Source organism: Diceros bicornis, chromosome 2 (genome assembly GCF_020826845.1).
Source record: "Diceros bicornis minor isolate mBicDic1 chromosome 2, mDicBic1.mat.cur, whole genome shotgun sequence".
Classification (NCBI taxonomy): domain Eukaryota; kingdom Metazoa; phylum Chordata; class Mammalia; order Perissodactyla; family Rhinocerotidae; genus Diceros; species Diceros bicornis.
The window spans coordinates 86,347,803-86,366,390 of record NC_080741.1 but is presented as its reverse complement, the minus strand read 5'-3'; the positions used below and the strand labels follow the sequence as shown (position 1 = coordinate 86,366,390).

General features: G+C 43.1%; 1 protein-coding gene across 1 annotated transcript in view; it reads right to left on the bottom strand.

Moving 5' to 3' along the window:
* The window catches only part of SEC13 (SEC13 homolog, nuclear pore and COPII coat complex component), a 32,703-nt gene that overhangs the window by 12,819 nt on the left and 1,296 nt on the right, over positions 1-18,588 (bottom strand). The window contains exons 2-7 of the mRNA XM_058565579.1: positions 17,379-17,423; positions 15,000-15,115; positions 12,600-12,751; positions 12,004-12,137; positions 1,119-1,252; positions 582-705 (exon numbers count right to left, since the gene is read on the bottom strand). Of these exons, the coding sequence (XP_058421562.1) occupies positions 582-705; positions 1,119-1,252; positions 12,004-12,137; positions 12,600-12,751; positions 15,000-15,115; positions 17,379-17,423 (705 nt within the window). The remainder of the gene's footprint in view (positions 1-581; positions 706-1,118; positions 1,253-12,003; positions 12,138-12,599; positions 12,752-14,999; positions 15,116-17,378; positions 17,424-18,588) is intronic.

Genomic DNA, 18,588 nt, shown 5'->3' with positions numbered 1-18,588 from the left:
GGTTTTCCTCATGTCTGCCAAATTACTTCTTGTTTTGGCTCCCTCTGGCTCTGTCTGTACTTTCTCAACTCAATGGGTGTGGCTGTTTAATAACCAAGCTCAGAGAATGAGAAGGGACAAGTAAAAAAAAAAAATCCCTCTCAAATTTAGGACCTAGGGTGGTGGTAGCATATAATTAAAGGCTTGTCCTTGGTCTTACTTCTGTGATCTGTCTGGGAAGAGTGGATAGTAGGTGAGTTCAAGGTCTTAGAATTTCCCATTGCCCTGGGCCTCGCTTGTGAACACTCTCAGAATTGCATTAGGGCACCTCCATTCCCCACCCAAACGAGGGTCAGGAGGGGACACTGGTCCTGAATGTGGCCCTGCTCTTAGCTTAGTGGAGGTAAGCCACTTGTGGTTTCCCACCAAGACTTCACTGCGTGATGACCTGGCCCCATGCACTCCCCTATCTACCCTGGTCCAAAGGCGCCTGTTGCCCTACCCTTACCTTTCAAGGACTTCCCCCTAGGGGGACCGTCAGGGCTGAGGGGACTTACTCAGACATTAAATAACACGGGACGATCTCATGGGTCTGAGCTGACCTGGGAGCAGCTGGCGATGGTGCTAGTGGGCAGGCCAATGGAGGGGGCCCAGGCCACATCTCGAACCCAGTCACTGTGTGCTTCCAGCTTCTGCTCCTCCTTCCACTGGCCGTCCTCCTCCTCCCTAACGGAAGATCGAAGGGAGAATCCAGCAGGTTGCAGCTTATCTGCCTTTCCCATATCTCCATTCCTCTCCCACCCCATAGGCTCCACAGGGGCCAAGAAGCTATTCTATTTTTCTGATTTCATTCATTGAGCCTGTAGAATTTTACTCAGTTCACCAGCTGTAAAGAAACCCTCCAGGAAAGGCTCTGTTTCCTCCACAGCCAACAAGTTGGCTTCAGCAGTTGGGAATCAGGTGAGAGTAAAAGTCCTCCACCAAAGGGCAAGTTTATTTTTAAAGGATGTCTTCTGACAGATCAAAAGCAGTATTCCACCGGCAGGAGGGAAAAAGAGAGGTGATTCTGCTTCTTGTGAACTGTGGCTGAGTCATGGTAGGTAGAGTAGAAGGTAAGTGTCCCCTTGAACCCCACTTACTTCCACAGCTTGACGAGGTTGTCACAGCCACCCGACGCAAACTTCTTGATGTAGTTGGGCTTCTGCCCCGATGGCTGGTCTATGAGGCTTCCAGGAACAACAGCAGGGGCCCAGCTGACAGCATTGCAGCCAATCTGTAAGGAAGGGAACTTGTGGTCACTCTGCCCTTTGCCTTGCAACAAAACACTGCTTCTGTAGACCCAAGGCTGCTGTTCATTTCTTCCTCAGTTCTCAGGACTGGATTATGTAAGACAGCTGTTTTGATCAACTAAGGATTAGCCACTCATAATTCTCCTTCAAGGATTCCTAATGGTGCATGTATTTTTCAGCAATACGCATTTAAAGTAGGAATTAGCGGGGCCGGCCCCGTGGCTTAGTGGTTAAGCACGTGCGCTCCGCTACTGGCGGCCTGGGTTCCGATCCCAGGCGCGCACCGATGCACCGCTTGTCAGGCCATGCTGAGGCTGCGTTTCACCTGCAGCAATTAGAAGGATGTGCAACTATGACATACAACTATCTTCTGGGGCTTTGGGGAGAAAAAGGGGAAAAAGAAAGGAGGAGGATTGGCAATAGATGTTCGCACAGGGCCCCTCTTCCTCAGCAAAAAAAAAAAGAGGAGGATTGGCATGCATGTTAGCTCAGGGCTGATCTTCCTCACACACAAAAAAAGAAAGAAAATAGGAATTAGGGACTCTCAGGAATTTAAGAAACAGAACATTTTCCAAACATTAAAACATATGAAGGGAGGGCACAGATTCAGAAAACCACACAAAGCAAATATATAGCTTAATGAATTACTCTAAAGCACTCTTGTAACCACCACCAGATCAAGAAATAAAACTGCCATTTACCCATGAAGCCCTGTCATTATGTCCTACCTGAATCACAGCTCCTCTCTTCCCCTGTAACCATTATCCTGACATCTCTCTCTGTCTCTCTTTTGTCACCCAAATGTGCATCCCTAGACACTACAGTTTATTCATGCCATTTAAACATTTTTTTGATGTTTTTTACATTTCCTAATTTATAGATTCCTCCTCTGATCTTTTTTTTCCTTATAGTTTTTCTGTTGAAGAACCGGTCATCTGACCTGTAGTCTCTCAGGCTGACTTTTGCTGTTGCATACTCAGTACAACATGTTCCCCTGAATTTCTGAAAATTGTCAGCTGGATCCAAGACTGGATCAGACTCAGGTCTGGTCCCTTTGCCAAGACTACAGGTGGTGGTGGTATATTCATCAGGAGGCACATGATGTCAGATTGTCTTTTTATATTATTAGCACCTGTCAATAATTTATGCCTCTCAATTCACTGGGCATAAGTTACAAAATGGTGATACTGTAATTCTGCTCTTTCTCTGTCATTTATTACATGGAATACTCTAGATAGGGGTAATTCTCCTCATTAATATTTGGCTCCCCAGGGGTACAGATCAGATAGGAAAGGCAGGATAAATGCATGATTCTTTCTGAACTGGTTCTCTGTCATTTTCCAAAGATGACTGATTCTCTCCTTTTAGTACCATTAGGAACTCAGGGATTTAAGCATATTTAATGGGTTTCAGTTCATTGCAATTATTCTCACTTTTGACACTCAAACTGCCCATTTTTGGCAGTGTGAGCCCATTCAAGTTGGCTCCTTTGACATAACCCTAGAATGTCAAAGTATGTCTTTATTTCTTTTCTATCTGGTATGACAAAGTGTTCCAGGCTCATACACTTCCTGCCTCAGACCTGGGATCAACCACTTCCTCAAGAGCTCTGGTTTCTTTTAGTGAGAAGCTGTATTTCAACACTACAATCTGCTGCTAGGGATGCTCACTGCCACATAACTACTTATTTTCTCTCATTTCACAACAGTCTCAGAATAATAATATTGCCAATATGATCACTAAAAACATTTAAGAAAGTGTTTGCAATGCTCTCCCCATTCTCCCCCACAGTTTTTTTCTGGGGGGGGGGGCGGTTGTGTGAATGGTGCCAACATTAACAAATCTGGATCTCCAGCTGCTCATGCCCCACACTATTCTTAACAGTTGTACTCTATCTACCTTAGCAAAACACATGGCCAATACTTCCTATACTCTGCCTTCTAACCCTCATTTAGTCTGGGTTCTCCACAATTAACTGTGTATTTATATGGATGTCTTTCCAGTCATTTTGTCATTTGAAGCTTATTCTTTAGTAGATAACTTAGGAAGGGATCCTGGAAACAACAGTCCTTGACTTCTTGCATGCTGATAATACTTGGTGTTCTTTATATTCCAAAATCAAATTTTAAAAAGAGCTTTGAGGTATAATTGACATTAACTGCACAATTTGATGAACTTTGACATAGGTAAAACCATCACTACACTCCAGATAACAAACATATCTCAAAGTGCTGCAAGGAAATACTTCCAACCAAGAACACTCTACCTGGCAATGTTATCATTCAGAATTGAAGGAGAGAGAGTTTTCCAGACAAGCAAAAGCTGAAGGAGCTCATCACCACTAAACTGGCCTTACAAGAAATGTTCAAGGAACTTCATTAAGCTGAAAAGAAAGAGTGCTAATTGTAACAAGAAAAGATATGCTAGTATAAATTGCACTGGTAAAAATAAATATATAGTAAAAGTTGTGGATTAAGCACCTATAAAGCTAGTATGAAAGTTAAAAGACAAAAGTAGTAAAAATAGCTATAACTACAATAATTAGTTAAAAGATACACAAAAGATGTAAAATGTGACATCAAAAACATAAAATGTGGGTAGGGAGAAAGTAAAAATGTAGAGCTTTATAATGTGTTCAAACTTCAGTTGTTATCAACTTAAAACAGACTGTTATAAATATAGGTTGTTATAGGTAAGCCTCATGATAATCACAAAGCAAAAACTTATAGTAGATACACAAAAGAAAAAGAGAAAGGAATCTAGCATAGCACTAAAGAAAGTCATCAAACCACAAAGGAAGAGAGCAAGAGAAGAAGGAATAGAGAAGAACTACAAAATAGCCAGAAAACAATTAACAAAATGGCAATAAGTACTACCTATCAATAATACTTTAAATGTAAATGGACTAAATTCTGTAATCAAAAGACATCATAGATTGGCTGAATGGGTAAAACAACAAGACCTATCTATATGCTGCCTACAAGAGTCTCACTTCAGATCTAAGGACACACAGAGAGTAAAAGTGAAGGGATGGAAAAAGATGTTCCATGCAAATGGAAACCAAAAGAAAGCTTAGGTAGCTACACTTAGACAAAATAGACTTTAAAACAAAGACTGTAATAAGTGACAAAGAAGGGCATTACATAATGATAAAGGGCTCAATCCAACAAGAGGATATAACATTTATTTATGCATCCAACAAAGGAACATCTAAATATATAAAGCAAATATTAACAAACAAATGGAGAAAGACAGAAATACAATAATAACAGTAGACTTTAATACCCCACTTACATCAATGGATAGATCATCCAGAGAAAAATCAATAAGGAAACATCGGCCTTAAATGACACATTAGACCAGATGGACTTAACAGATACATATAGAACATTCCATCCCAGAGCAATAGAATACACATTCTTCTCAAGTGCACATAGAACATTCTCCACAATAGATCATATGTTATGCTACAAAACAAGTCTTAATAAATTTAAGAAGAATAAAATCCTATCAAGCATCTTTTCTGACCACAATGGTATGAAACCAGTAATCAATTACAAGAAAACTGGAAAATTCACAAATATTTGGAGATTAAACAACATGCTATTGAATAACCAATAGGTCAACGAAAAAATCAAAAGAGAAATCAAAAAATACTTTGAGACAAATGAAAATGGAAATACAACATACCAAAAGTTATGGGATGCAGCAAAAGCAGTGCTAAGGGGAAGTTTATTGCAATAAATGCCTACCTTAAGAAACAAGAAAAATCTCAAACAACCTAACTTTACACCTCAAGAAACTAGAAAAAGAACAACAAATGAAGCCCAAAGTAAGTAGAAGGAAGAATATAAAGATCAGAACAGAAATAAATGAAATAGAGACCAAAAAGACAACAGAAAGATAGATGAAACTAAGAGCTGGTTCTTTGAAAGGATAAACAAAATTGACAAATTTTTAACTAGACTAAGAAAAAAAAAAGAGATGGCATTTTTCACAGAAACAGAACAAACAATCCTAAAATTTGCAGGGAACCATAAAAGACCCCAAACAGCAAAACCAATCTTGAGAGACAACAAGAAAGCTGGAGGCATCATGCTCCCTGATTTCAAAATCAAACTATATCACAAAGCTACAGTGATCAAAACAGTATGGTACTGCCATACAGACAGACAACTACATCAATGGCACAGAATAGATAGCCCAGGAATAAACTCACACACATATGGTCAATTAATTTATGAGAAAGGAGCCAAGAATATATACAGTGGGGAAAGGACAGTCTCTTCAATAAATGGTGTTGGGAAAACTGGACAGCCACATGCAAAAGAATGAAACTGGACCACTATCCTATACCATACACAAAAATTAACTCAAAATGGATTAAAGAAGTGAACGTAAGACCTGAAACCATAGAACCGCTGGAAGAAAACACAGGCAGTAAGCTCCTTGACATCAGCCTTGGCCATGATTTTCTGGATCTGACTCCAAAAGCAAAGGCAACAAAATCAAAAATAAACAAGTGGGACTAGATCAAACTAGAAAGCTTCTGCACAGCAAAGAAAGTCATCAACAAAATGAAAAGACAACCTACTGAATGAGAGAAAATATTTGCAAATCACATAACTATAAGGCGTTAATATCCAAAATATAAAAGAACTCATACACTCTGGCAAAAGAAACCAAACAATCCAATTAGAAATGGGCAGAGGATATGAATATATATTCCTCCAAAGCAGACATACAGATAGATAGTCAACAAGTACATGAAAATATGCTTAACATCACTAATCATCAAGGAAATGCAAATCAAAATCACAATGAGATATCACCTCATGCTTGTTAGAATAGATATCATCAAAAAGACGAGATAACAAACACTGGTGAGGATGTGGATAAAAGGGAACACTTGTGCTCTGCTGGTGGAATGTAAATTGGTGCAGCCACTATGGACAACAGTACGGAGGTTCCTCAAAAAATCAGAACTACCATATGATCCAGTAATTCCATTTCTGGGTATTTATCTGAAGAAAATGAAAACACTAATTCAAAACTATACATGCACCCCATGTTCACTGCAGAACTATTTAGAATAGCCAACATATGGGAAAACTTAAGTGTCCATTGATGGATGAATGGCTCAAGAAGATGTGGTATATATATACAATGGAATACTATTCAGCCATAAAAAAGAATGAAATTTTGCCATTTGCAACAACATGGATGGAACTTGAGCGCGTTATGCTAAGTGAAATAAGTCAGACAGAAAAAAAACAAAAAACAGAAAAACCCCCAAAGACTCACAGATACAAAGAACAGATTGGTGGCTGCCAGAGGTGGGGGGAGGAGAATGGCAAACTGTGTGAAGGGGGTCAAAAGGTACAAATTCCCAGTTATAAAATAAATAAGTCACAAGGATGTAATGTACAGCATGGTGACTATAGTTAATAATACCGGATTCCATATTTGAAAGTTGCTAAGAGAGTAGATCCTAAAAGTCCCCATCACAAGAAAAAAAAATTTTTTTGGTAACTATGTATGGTGACAGATGTTAACTAGACTTATTGTGGTGATCACTTCACAATGCATACAAATTTCGAATCACTATGTTGAACACCTGAAACTAACAATGGTGCATATCATAATAATACCTCAATAAAAAAATAAAACAGGGGGCCGGCCTGGTGGCACAGTGGTTAAGTTCGTGTGCTCTGCTTCGGCGGCCTGAAGTTCACTGGTTCAGATCCTGGGCACGGACCTACTCACCACTCATCGAACCACGCTGAGGCAGCGTCACACACAGAGCAACTAGAAGGATGTAGAACTATGACATACAACTATCTACTGGGGCTTTGGGGAGAAAAAGGAAAAAAGGAGGAAGATTAGCAACAGATGTTAGAGCCATTCTTCCTCAAAAAAAAAAATAAATAAATAAAAACATAGTTATTTTATTGCAAAAAAAGATAATGAACATATCCATCATTCTCAAGTTTCCTCAGGTCCCTTTGTAATCCATCTCTCCACATCCCCACCCCCCGACCCCCAAACTCGGCAACCACTGATCTGCTATTACTGGAATTTCAGATCAGTGGAATCATAGTATGTATTTTTTTGTCTGATTTTTTTCACTCAGGACAATAACTTTAAAATTCATTCTTCTTGTGTATCAGTATTGTTTCTTTTTATTGCTAAGTAGCATTTCTATAGTATGGATATACCACCATTTGTTGATCCATTCACCTGTTGATGCATATGTGGATTATTTCCAGTTTTGGGCTATTAGGGCTGCTATGAAATTTTGTGTATGAGACTGTGTGTGAACTTGAAAGTCAATTTTGCTGGTTATAAATCCTTGGCTCACCCATTCTTTCCTTGAGTATTGTAACTGGGTTCTTTTTTCTTATGCACGGATCATTGCTGTTGAAAACTCTGACAATAATCTGTTTTCCTTACAAGTCACATGGCTCTTTTTTCCTAGATACCCAAAGGATTTTTTTCTTTTTCTTTAAAGCCCAGTAATCTTACTAGAATTATGTCCTTTGGCTGGTGAATTCTGGGTTGATATTCTTAAGTGTAGTGTATGCTCCTTCAATATGTAGTTTCAAATCTTTTTGTTTTTAATTTTAAGATAGTTTTCAGTATTTGTTCTGTTTTCTTCTTCAAGGACTCTCATTCTTCATATGTTTGATCTTTGCCTGTCTTCACTTTTTCTCAAAACCTTTTTCTCTCTTCATTTTTTTTTTTGTGAGGAAGCTCAGCCCTGAGCTAGCATCTGACACCAATCCTCCTCTTTTTGCTGAGGAAGACTGGCCCTGAGCTAACATCCACGCCTATCTTCCCCTACTTTATATGGGACGCTGCCACAGCATGGCTCGACAAGCAGTGCTTCAGTGCACGCCCAGGATCCGAACTGGCGAACCCAGGGCTGCTGCAGTGGGGCGCGTGCACTTAACTACTTGCGCCACCGGGCCGGCCGCTTTTCATTTTTTTGATTTAAGAAATTTTCCTGGGCCAGCCCAGTGGCTTAGCGGTTAAGTGTGCGCGCTCCACTACTGGCAGCCCAGGTTTGGATCCCGGGCGCGCACCGACGCACTGCTTCTCCGGCCATGCTGAGGCCACGTCCCACTTACAACAACTACAAGGATATGCAACTATGACATATAACTACCTACTGGGGCTTTGGGGAAAAAAAAAAGGAGGAGGATTGGCAATAGATGTTAGCTCAGAGCCAGTCTTCCTCAGCAAAAAGAGGAGGATTAGCATGGATGTTAGCTCAGGGCTGATCTTCCCCACAAAAAAAAAAAAAAAAGAAAAGAAATTTTCCTCTTTTTCACACTCCATTTCTCTTAGGGCATTATCTGTTGTGTTTATTTGCTTTTGTATTCCTTCTAAGTTGTCTTTATTTCTGAAATAATTTTTTATTTCTAATTCTTTCTTGAGTTGTCACCTCATTTCTGTTTTTTTTTTTTTTTTTTTTTTTTTTGTGAGGAAGATCAGCCCTGAGCTAATATCCATTGCCAATCCTCCTCTTTTTGCTAAGGAAGACTGGCCCTGGGCACATCTGTGCCCATCTTCCTCTACTTTATATGGGACGCCGCCCCAGCATGGCTTGAGAAGTGGTGCGTCGGTGCACGCCTGGGATCCGAACCTGCGAACCCTGGGCCACCGAAGTGGAGTGCGCACACTAAACTGCTTGCGCCACCGGGCCGGTCCCATCATTTCTGTTTCTCTAATTTTGATTTATGCTGTTTTTTCATGTCATATCATTTTTAAAAAGTCTTTTTTTTTTTTAAGAAAGATACAGAAACATTTATTTGCAGGTTTTCCCAAGTGTAGTCACTTACATATTTTGTTTCTTTTTTTTCCATGTAATTTCTTTCTGATTGTCCAAGTAATATGCATTCATTGTATAAAATTTGGAAACTAGATAAAAGTCCAAAGATTAAAGTTAAAATAGTCTACTCTTTTACTCTCCATCAATAGTCACTGTTAACTTTTTTGTGTATAGTATTCTAGTTTTTTTCTATACATGTCTTTCGCATGTATTTTAAGTTCTAATTTTTTTTTTATTGCAGTAACATTGGTTTATAACATTGTATAAATTTCAGGTGTACTAAAAAATGTCTCTTAGCTTGATTTGAAATAATGGGTGACAGTTTGGTTCTGTTTTGTGGGCATGTCTTTCTTTCATTGCTTGTAGGGATGTTATTCTGTGTATTCTTTATTTTTCTGACAAGGAAGACTTTGTATATGATTTCACCTCAAATACTTTTCTGTTATTTTTATGTAAGATTAGTTTTCCTAATAAAGTGAGGCTCAGGAAAGCCTTTCTAAGTTCAGAAGTCTCTGTTTTTGTGTAGTGTTAACAAATGTGATAGCTTTCGAGATTTCCAGGCTCTCTTCCCCTCCCCCACCTTGGTCTACGTCCTCTCTTGTTTTCCTGTGCACCTCTCTGGCTCAATTTTGACTTCACTCCCAGCAGTTTCTCCCCACGAGGGGCCCTGTCATGGAGGCAAGCCCTGGTGGGTCATAAGATCAGATTTCTCCAAGCCCCTTTAATCTTTCTTACAGCGGGCCCCTTGCACTCACCTGGTATGATATAGTGCAAAATCCCTCCCAGTCAGTGCTCCAAAGAAGGTATACAAATGGCCATTAAGCATGTGAAAAGATGCTCAACATCATCACTCATTAGAGAAATGCAAATCAAAACTACAATGAGATACCACTTCACACCCACTTGGATAGCTATAATCAAAAAGACAGATGACAACAAGTGTTGGCAAGGATGTGGACAAATTGAAACCCTCATATATTGCTGGTAGGATTGTACCATGGTGCAATTAATTTGGAAAACAGTTTAGTAGTACCTCAAAAAGTTACTGGAAACTGGAAACAAAAAGTTATATGGAAACATAAAGTTTCCATATGACTCAGCAATTCTACTCCCCGGTATATACCCAAGAAAATCGAAATGTTCACAAAAAATTTACACATGAATGTGTATATAGCAGTAATTCATAACAGCTGAAAATGTCCATCAACTGATGAATGGCTAAATAAAATGTGTATATTCACACAATGGAATATTATTGAGCCATAAAAAGGAACGAAGCACTGATATATGCTATGATATGGATGCATCTTGAAAACATGGTAAGTGAAAGAAGCCAGTCACAAAAGACCACATATTGTTTGATTCCATTTATAGGAAATGTCCAGAATAGGCAAATCCATAGAGACAGAAGGTAGATTAGTGGTTGCCTAGGGCTGGGGGTAGGGTAGGGTGAAGAGTGACTACTAATGGGGTTTCCTTTTTGGGGTGATGAAAAAGTTCTGGAAATTAGATAGTGGTGATAGTTGCACAACTTTGTGAATATACTAAAAACTATGGAACTATGTACTTTAAAAAAGGGTGAATTTTATATGTGAATTATATCTTAATTAAAAAAAAAGTTAAAAACAAAAACACAAAATTTCTCCCAGTTTCAACTGCTGTTCTCAAACTGGCCAGCTATGCTTTCCAGTGAATACTTGTTGGTTATTTTGGGGTACTCCTCTTCTCAGGTCTATTATAAGGAACCCCACTGCTTCCTTCTTCCTCTACTGAGACACCAGTATCATGCAGTCTCATGGTCGTTGGCGGTACAGTCCTCTCTGCTTGTATTTTGGAGTTTGTGGTAATACCTTGTTACACAGTTTTGTTGTAAATGTTGTTCATGAGGTTTTGGTTTTGCTACCTAGTTGTGCTCTTGGTTTTTATGTAAAGATGTGGAAAGACTGAAAAACCATGATGCCACTCCCCACCATCTTCCCAGGAGCCTCTCAGCCTGTTCATTTTTGCAAGTCAGTCAGCAGATGGGGATCACAGGGCCCACGTAACAAGACCCTGAGACAGGCTCCTGGGGCCTTGAGGGCTGGACAAGCTGTGGATCCCCTGAATTTGAGAACTGCAAAAGTACAGTGTCAAGCTTGGGGGCTACTGACTTTAAGTTTCCATCTGGGTAAATTTCAGACATGCCTGGAGCCATCAAAGTTGGAACTGCTGTGTGGAGAAGGCACACAGGTTCCAGGGTTCTAACCCCAACACAGTACCTTCTCTAAGTCACTTTTTCTGAGCCTCACTTGCCTCATCATAACACGGGAATAAGACTGCTTACCTTGCAAATCTTTACATGTTAGTTTCTCCTTTCATTCACAAATGTTTGTGGGGATTACATGACACACAGTAGGGGCTCAAGAAATCTAAGATGTCCCCCCTGTCCACAGTGCTTTCTTGAGTGTTTCAACCTTAACGTCCAGTAACTAGAAGTACAGGGAACTAAACTCCTATCATGCTTTTTATAACACCACTCAGTTCTAGGGGGTCCCAATGACCACTGCAAGGCATGTCAACTTGAGGTGTCCATTGCAAAGGTGGCGGGTAGGCAGGCTGCTGCTGCCACCTTGCCAGTGCCCTGGCCCTCCTCAACTTGGGAGCTTGCAAGGAGGAACCAGTGCCAACCCCTGCCCTGGGCTGAATGAGGCTGGTGTAGCCTGGCTTCCTTGGATGCGGCTTCTGTCTGGCTTCAGAGCAAAGTGGCTCAAAGCTACTCTACCAAGCATGTCTGATCAGCAGCCCCCTCCCTGGCTCACTGCACAGCAGCGACACTACTCCTGCCACTCTCTAGGGAGTCCACAGGAGACACATGGCAAGGCAGCAGAGTACCCCCTCCACGCAGGCAGGGTCTGGACTTACAGTGTGAGCATTGTTGATCTTCTTCACTTCCCACTGGCCCTCCCCAGTGTAGGTCAGCAGGGAGATGGCCCCATCAGAGCTCCCACAGGCTAGGATCAGGCCGTAGTCATGGGGGGCCCAGCACACAGAGTTTACTGCAAGAAGGAGGGAGGCACAGTGAGTACACTTTCATTTCCCAGATTTACCATTTTACTAAATTTCCAAAAAAAATTGCAGGGATCACCAGGGGCAAGTTATAATTTTGTCAATTAAGGAGATTTAAAAAACCCATTACCTACCAATATCATCATTTCATAAACACATCTACCTTAACAAAAAGCAGGATGGGCAACAATCGGAGAATCAAGGCCAGTACTTAAAATGAATAAAGCTTTTAAAAAACTCAGTGTGTTCTCTCTGCTTTTCTCATTTTGCTTTGGACTGGCTTCAGGTCTTAAGGCCTTCCCTCCAATGTGGACAGACTAGCAGAAAGGCCAACCAAAGCCCAAGGGACAAATGAGGAGCATCACAAGGGACAAGGAACCAGGCGACAGGCCAGGACCGAGGTCTCTCTCCCCCGAGGCCCCACCCACCTTGCCCTGCCACACTCAGTGTACCTGAGGAGTCGTGTCCTGTGTGCTCGTGCGTCTTCTCCCAGGTGCCATTTTCCTCTTTCCAGATAATGACTTTCCGGTCATAGGAGCAGGATGCCAGGATATTGCCATACATGGGGTGGGCCCAGGCCACTTGCCACACCGGACCCTCATGACTGCAAGGGGAGAGGCTGCTCAGATGGGCCAGAGGAACCCACTGTGCTCTGCCAGCCACTACTCTGGACAGAACTGAATGGCTTCCTTCGTAGGCAGAGATATGGTCTCAAGACAGAACTACCTAAGAATTTCAAAAGGGAGAGCTGCAGAATGCCACTGCCAAAAGGGACCTTCACTGGGCAGTGAGCACCCTGAGGCCCAGGGAGGTCACAGAGACTTCGAGAGCGAGTCAGGACTCTAAGTCAGCCTCTCCGTCCTGACTCACAGAACACTCACTTGCCCCAGACTGCAGCCAGCACCACCTACACCTATTGCCATCAGCACAGTCATGGATCAATCTAGGGTTTGCACCCACAAGAGCTCAGTGAGAATTTGTAGAATGCATTACCATTCATCCTTCCAGATGGTCAACTTCTTGAGGAGGCAGTGTCTGTTTCATTTCGATATTTTCCACTACTCTTTTAATTTGTTCCTAAGGCATGTCTCTCTCTTCTCATCTGATCTTTATGCATTCACCTGTAAGTATTGTCTGAGCATGTACCCTGTGTTGGGTTCTTTACTGGGGCTGCCTCTTGGTCTAGGGAAGACAGTGTGAATTTTGTATCCCTCCGATAATTCACACCCTTTGAGCGTTAAGAAAAACACAGATCAGAAAGGACTGAGTGACAGCAGACATGACCGCCTCTGCCAGTGCTGGCAGCCAAGCCTCACCCTAGCAGCTCTCTGCTCAGCCAGGGGCTGCTGCTCAGGAAAAGTGGCATTTGGCTCTTCAGTCACTTGATTCTTGACACTCAGGAAAAGGGGAACTTCTAGGCCCATCTCCGCTAGTGGCTACTGACTTAGTTATGTCTTTTTTTTTTTTGTGAGGAAGTTCAGCCCTGAGCTAACATCCATGCTAATCCTCCTCTTTTTGCTGAGGAAGACTGGCTCTGAGCTAACATCTATTGTCAATCCTCCTCCTTTTTTTTCCCCCAAAGTCCCAGTAGATAATTCTATGTCATAGTTGCACATCCTTCTTAGCTGCTGTATGTGGGACGCGGCCTCAGCACGGCCGGAGAAGCAGTACGTCGGTGCGCACCTGGGATCCGAACCCGGGCCGCCAGTAGCGGAGCGCCCACACTTAACCACTAAGCCACGGGGCTGGCCCTAGTTATGTCTTAATTCAGTTAACAAATGTGTACTGAGCACCTACTTGTCAGGGCTTCTTAATCTCTCTTGTGCAGTCTGGTGAAGGTTATGGCCCCTTCTCAGAATAATGGATAACATACATACAGCTAGGATTATAAAGGAAACCCAATTATGTTGAAATACAGTTATCAAACCGTTAAAGAACACTTTATGATATAGTGACATGTGTGCTTCTTTGTTAAGATATTTAGTAACCAACTCTAGTGGCAGGTCTAATAACCACTCTAATTTCAAAGTAGTGATGAGCACAAACGCTATTTTGAGATAGCTACGACTGTAATGTGATATGAAGATACGTGACTTCTACTGGTAACAAAGTGACAGGTACCATGAAACTACTGTGGTTTCTGGCCTATGTCCATAATTGAAGGATATGCTAAATATCAGAGTCACTGAAAATAAAGATGTAACTTTTCTTCCTGGCCCCAGTTCACCAACCCCTGAATTCTATCCACAGAACCCCTGGAGATCTGTGGAACCAGGTTAAGAACCTGCATCAATCTGAAAGGCAGTGAACTGAGGAAAAGCAGTAGAGATGTGGCCATAAGAACGAGAGCCAGGATCTTAAGAACCTCAGTAGGGAGAAGGGTAAGTCAAACATTTGTAAATATTCACCGAATACCTGCCATGGGCAAACAGGCAGAATTACGGGATTATATAATTACTAGTACACTCTTACATTAACATTATTCTTACATTACCTCCCTTGAGAGACAATTGAGATCATCTGGCTAAACTTGTAAAAAAAAAAAAAAACGTAGTTTCCCATTTTTACAAGTGGCAGTAGCTACTGAAGGCTTGCTGTGAGCAGGCTCTGTCTGGGAGGAGGCAGCATCAGCCTGTTTTGAGGGTGAGCAGGTGAAAGCTCCAAGAGGTATACTAACTCTCTCGCCCAAGGTATTCTAGTGGGTATTTGGGTAGCAGAGCTGGGATTCACTCCTGGATCCATCAGCCGGGGACCTCTCTTAACTGCACTGTGGGCTGCTCTGATCTGGGCTCTCAGTCTTTCCCGCCATGTCTGAGAAGCCCAACCATTCTGAGACCTTGCCCTCCACTTACCCCCTGAGGTCAGCGATGAGGATCTGCCCTCCGTTGCGCACATCGAAGATTTTGACGGACCTGTCTGATGAGCAGGTTGCCAGGCGGGTGCCATAGTAGTCCATCTGGGCATCGTGCTGCAAAGGGAGGACAGCTCGGGAAGCCTGCAGGCTGGGTGGATGGGGACGGGTGGGGGCAGTCACCAGGACAGAGAGTCTCATTTGGACCAGAATCTAGATGAAATTCATCTACCCTCAAAGAATCATCACTATTAGTCAGGAAGCTAGCAGGTCAACATTCTCACTTCTCTGACAGGCAGTGTCTTTCTGAAAGGGACAAGAAAAACCATACCCAGCTGCTTTCAGACCCTTCACACACAGAGGAAGTCCTTTCCAATCATGTTCTGTAGGGTGGGTATGGGAGAAAAAAAAGCTGGCCTAGCCTCTCTCCTCTTCCTCCTTTCTCAGGCCCCACCATGTTCTGAGGCTCCGTGGGCTACTAGGGAAGATACTTGGGGGTTTAGCTCAGCCCCAGAACCTAGGGCTAATGCTGACCCAAAGGAGCAGGTGTCTGACTGCCTGTAGGCCCCAATCAGGTCCTCCATGATGCATATCTGGCTTGGACACAGGGTTCCATTCAGACATTTGGGCTCCTTCCTCCATGCATGGCCCTGGATCCTTTGTGGACCTTTATTCCTGGGTCTCTACTCGACCTGTTCCTAGTAGTGTACCCAGCACCCAGACTCTCCACCCATGCCTTAAAACTCACTGGTCCCACCACTGATGAACCGACTTCCTTGATGCTGACAGGCCATCCAGACCTAGGGTTGGCCCCTGCCCGTAGCTCCTTGTCCATCTGGGCGATGGCTCCTCTGAGCCACTATGCGTGCTGCCCCACTGAACATACTGGTCCCTTCTGTTTGCTGGCCCTGCCTAGTCCAACAGATGGCACTTTCCTTGGCTGTCCCACCTTGTGGGTTTCAGGAACTATCTAAGCTGTCACTTTTTCGGTCATCAGGAGCAGTTATACCCTTTCAACGGAAGCAATCATCCCGTCTGCTTCAACATTCTTTCCTCACCTCCCTACCTAAGGAAAGCATCCCGACTCTTCTTTGGAAGTCAACCCCCTCCACTATTCCAGGTCTTGGCTTCTTGGAAGGCAGGCAGTGCAGGTGTTAAGACAGACCTTCTCCGCAAGTATACTTCTGAAGCACTTCTCCTGCAGAGCGCTATCACACACTTGGGGAGGAAGCAGGGCACAGCACCTAAGAGATTTAAATGCTATCTCTTTAGCTTATCTGCTGTGCAACTTTGGAAAAATTACCTAATCCCCTTGAACCTCGGTTTCCTTATCTTTAAATGGGGCTAATGACGGCATCTGCTTCAAGGGTTGTTATGAAGGTTAAATGAGGCACTGAATGAAAAGCATTTGGCACGGAGTCTGACACTTAGTGAGTATGCAGATGTCAGTCATTACTACTTTGCCTGATCTTTTCCTCAAACTGAACCCACACAAGTAGGTAGCATATCCATTATTTTTCCCATTTTAGCTATAAGGAAATCAAGGCTGGCTCAGAAAAGTTAAGAGATTGGTTAGGGAGTCTCCAGTTGGATTTTCTTATCCATGGTGCCACCCTATCTCCAAGGAGGTGTGGTCTTACAGCTAGACCACACATGACTGCATCCAGGGAACATATACAACTCTGAGACCAGGCAACCCCTCAGAAGCCCAAAAGCAACTACTGGTGGGCAGGCTGTGAGGGCAGGAACTCTGGGATAAAAGGCTGTAAGGCTGCCTGGACTGCTGGGCCCTGCATGACACCGAGTCTGCATCTTTGCTGCTGGAGACTTTAACCTCTGGACCTTCTCCACGGCCCTGTCCTCTTATACTGAGCCTTGTGTTTGCCTCTCGGAAATGCCCTCAGTTAATGTCTTCTGGGTCAAAGGGTGTCTGTGGTGGTCCTACCTGGCTCTGCCTTGGGCTCTCGCTGTGCCTGGCCTCTGCATTTGTACTGAGTCATCTTCCTCCTCTCTGTTCTTTTAACCCCCTTTCCAATGGGGCTAAGAAGTGGCCTCAGGAAGAAGACAGGTGGGAAGACTATTGTCAAACCTATACCCACTCAGCTTCTATCCCAGAGCAGGTTACTTTGTTGGCCAGAAGACTGAGGGCTTTGAGCTATAAACTAATCCTACGTTCCTCCCACCAGAGAGCGACCAGACTGCCACAGCCCTGCCAACCCACAGGGTGCTGCTGGGAGGCTGACCACACCCCTGAGGCTACAGCCTAACTGGTAAAGGCTGCAAAGCTACACTGGATTCATGAATGATCAACAGAAATGTTTCCCTCCCACAGAAATGCCCATGTCCACAGTGTGGGAGGGAGCGCTAAGGGAATACTTACAATCATGTCCTCGTGGGAGGTGTCCACAGTGTTAATTACTGACACCTAGAACCAAAGTTATCATTGGTAAATGAACTGATGGCAGTTAGAATACAATCATGTCATTAAATCCACAGATCATTTCTAAAGCTCTTGACTTCATTTGTTCATTCATTCATTCAGTAAACATTCACTCTAAGTACCTTCTTTTTGCCAAGGGGTTGGAGATATAGACACAAATAAGAGGTACTTCTTGCCCCTGCGAAGCTTGCACATAAGTAACCTGAACATGGCAAGATAAATGCTCTGACGGTGGTTACGAGTGCTGTAGCAGCCTAATGGGCCACTAGTGGTAGACACCAACTGGGGCTTAGATGAGGAGCAAGTGCCAGGTGGCACTGGGAAAAAACACAGTCCAAGCAGAAGGGGATAACAGGAACCAAGAGGGGGCATAGCAAGCAGTCCTCGCTACCTTTGGGGGTGAAGAGGGTCCCTGAGGGAGCTGTGGCTGGTGTTCCCTTCCAGGATGACAGAGGCTCACATGTTCCAGGCAGTTTTTTGCATAACACGGTTAATACCTAAGACCTGGAGAACTGATTCAAGTTTCTCCTGAGGCTGCTTCCTGGCCCACCCCCTGTGACAGATCTCAGACTGTCACCTACTGATCCCGCTCAAATGATGCCCCCCTTTTTGAAGATTCCCAGATCCCCCAAGTGGCAGGACTCCTCTGAATATCTTCAGCACTGAATGTCTACAACACTTGACGCTGTTTCTTCTCCCAACTAGGTGAGCTCCCTCAAGCCAAGGTCTGCGTTGGCCATAGTTTTGAATCCTCTCAAATCACCCAGCACAATGCTTTGCAACCAGAAGGAATGAATAAGCAAACGAACAAAAACAGACAGTTTTACTTTACTCAACCACTGTTCTCTTCAAACTCCCGGGATTGAAAAGGTTTCAGTTTGGAACTGATATTTCTTACCATTTCCCCATTTCATCCTTTTCCAGCACAAGACCTGCAGGTATAAAGTCTGACTTGACTTTTCAGAAAGGTGAACACTGGAAGAGGATGGCTGCCAAGCAGTCCAAAAGGTACACATCAAGTAAGCACAAGTTCTCTCACCGAAGTCTAGACTCCCTAAAAAGTGGGCCCCCTCGGTCTGCAAAGGCAGGTAAGGAGGATAAAAGAGAAGAGTCTCTTACGTGTGCCAAGCTGTCTAGATTACAAAGTGCC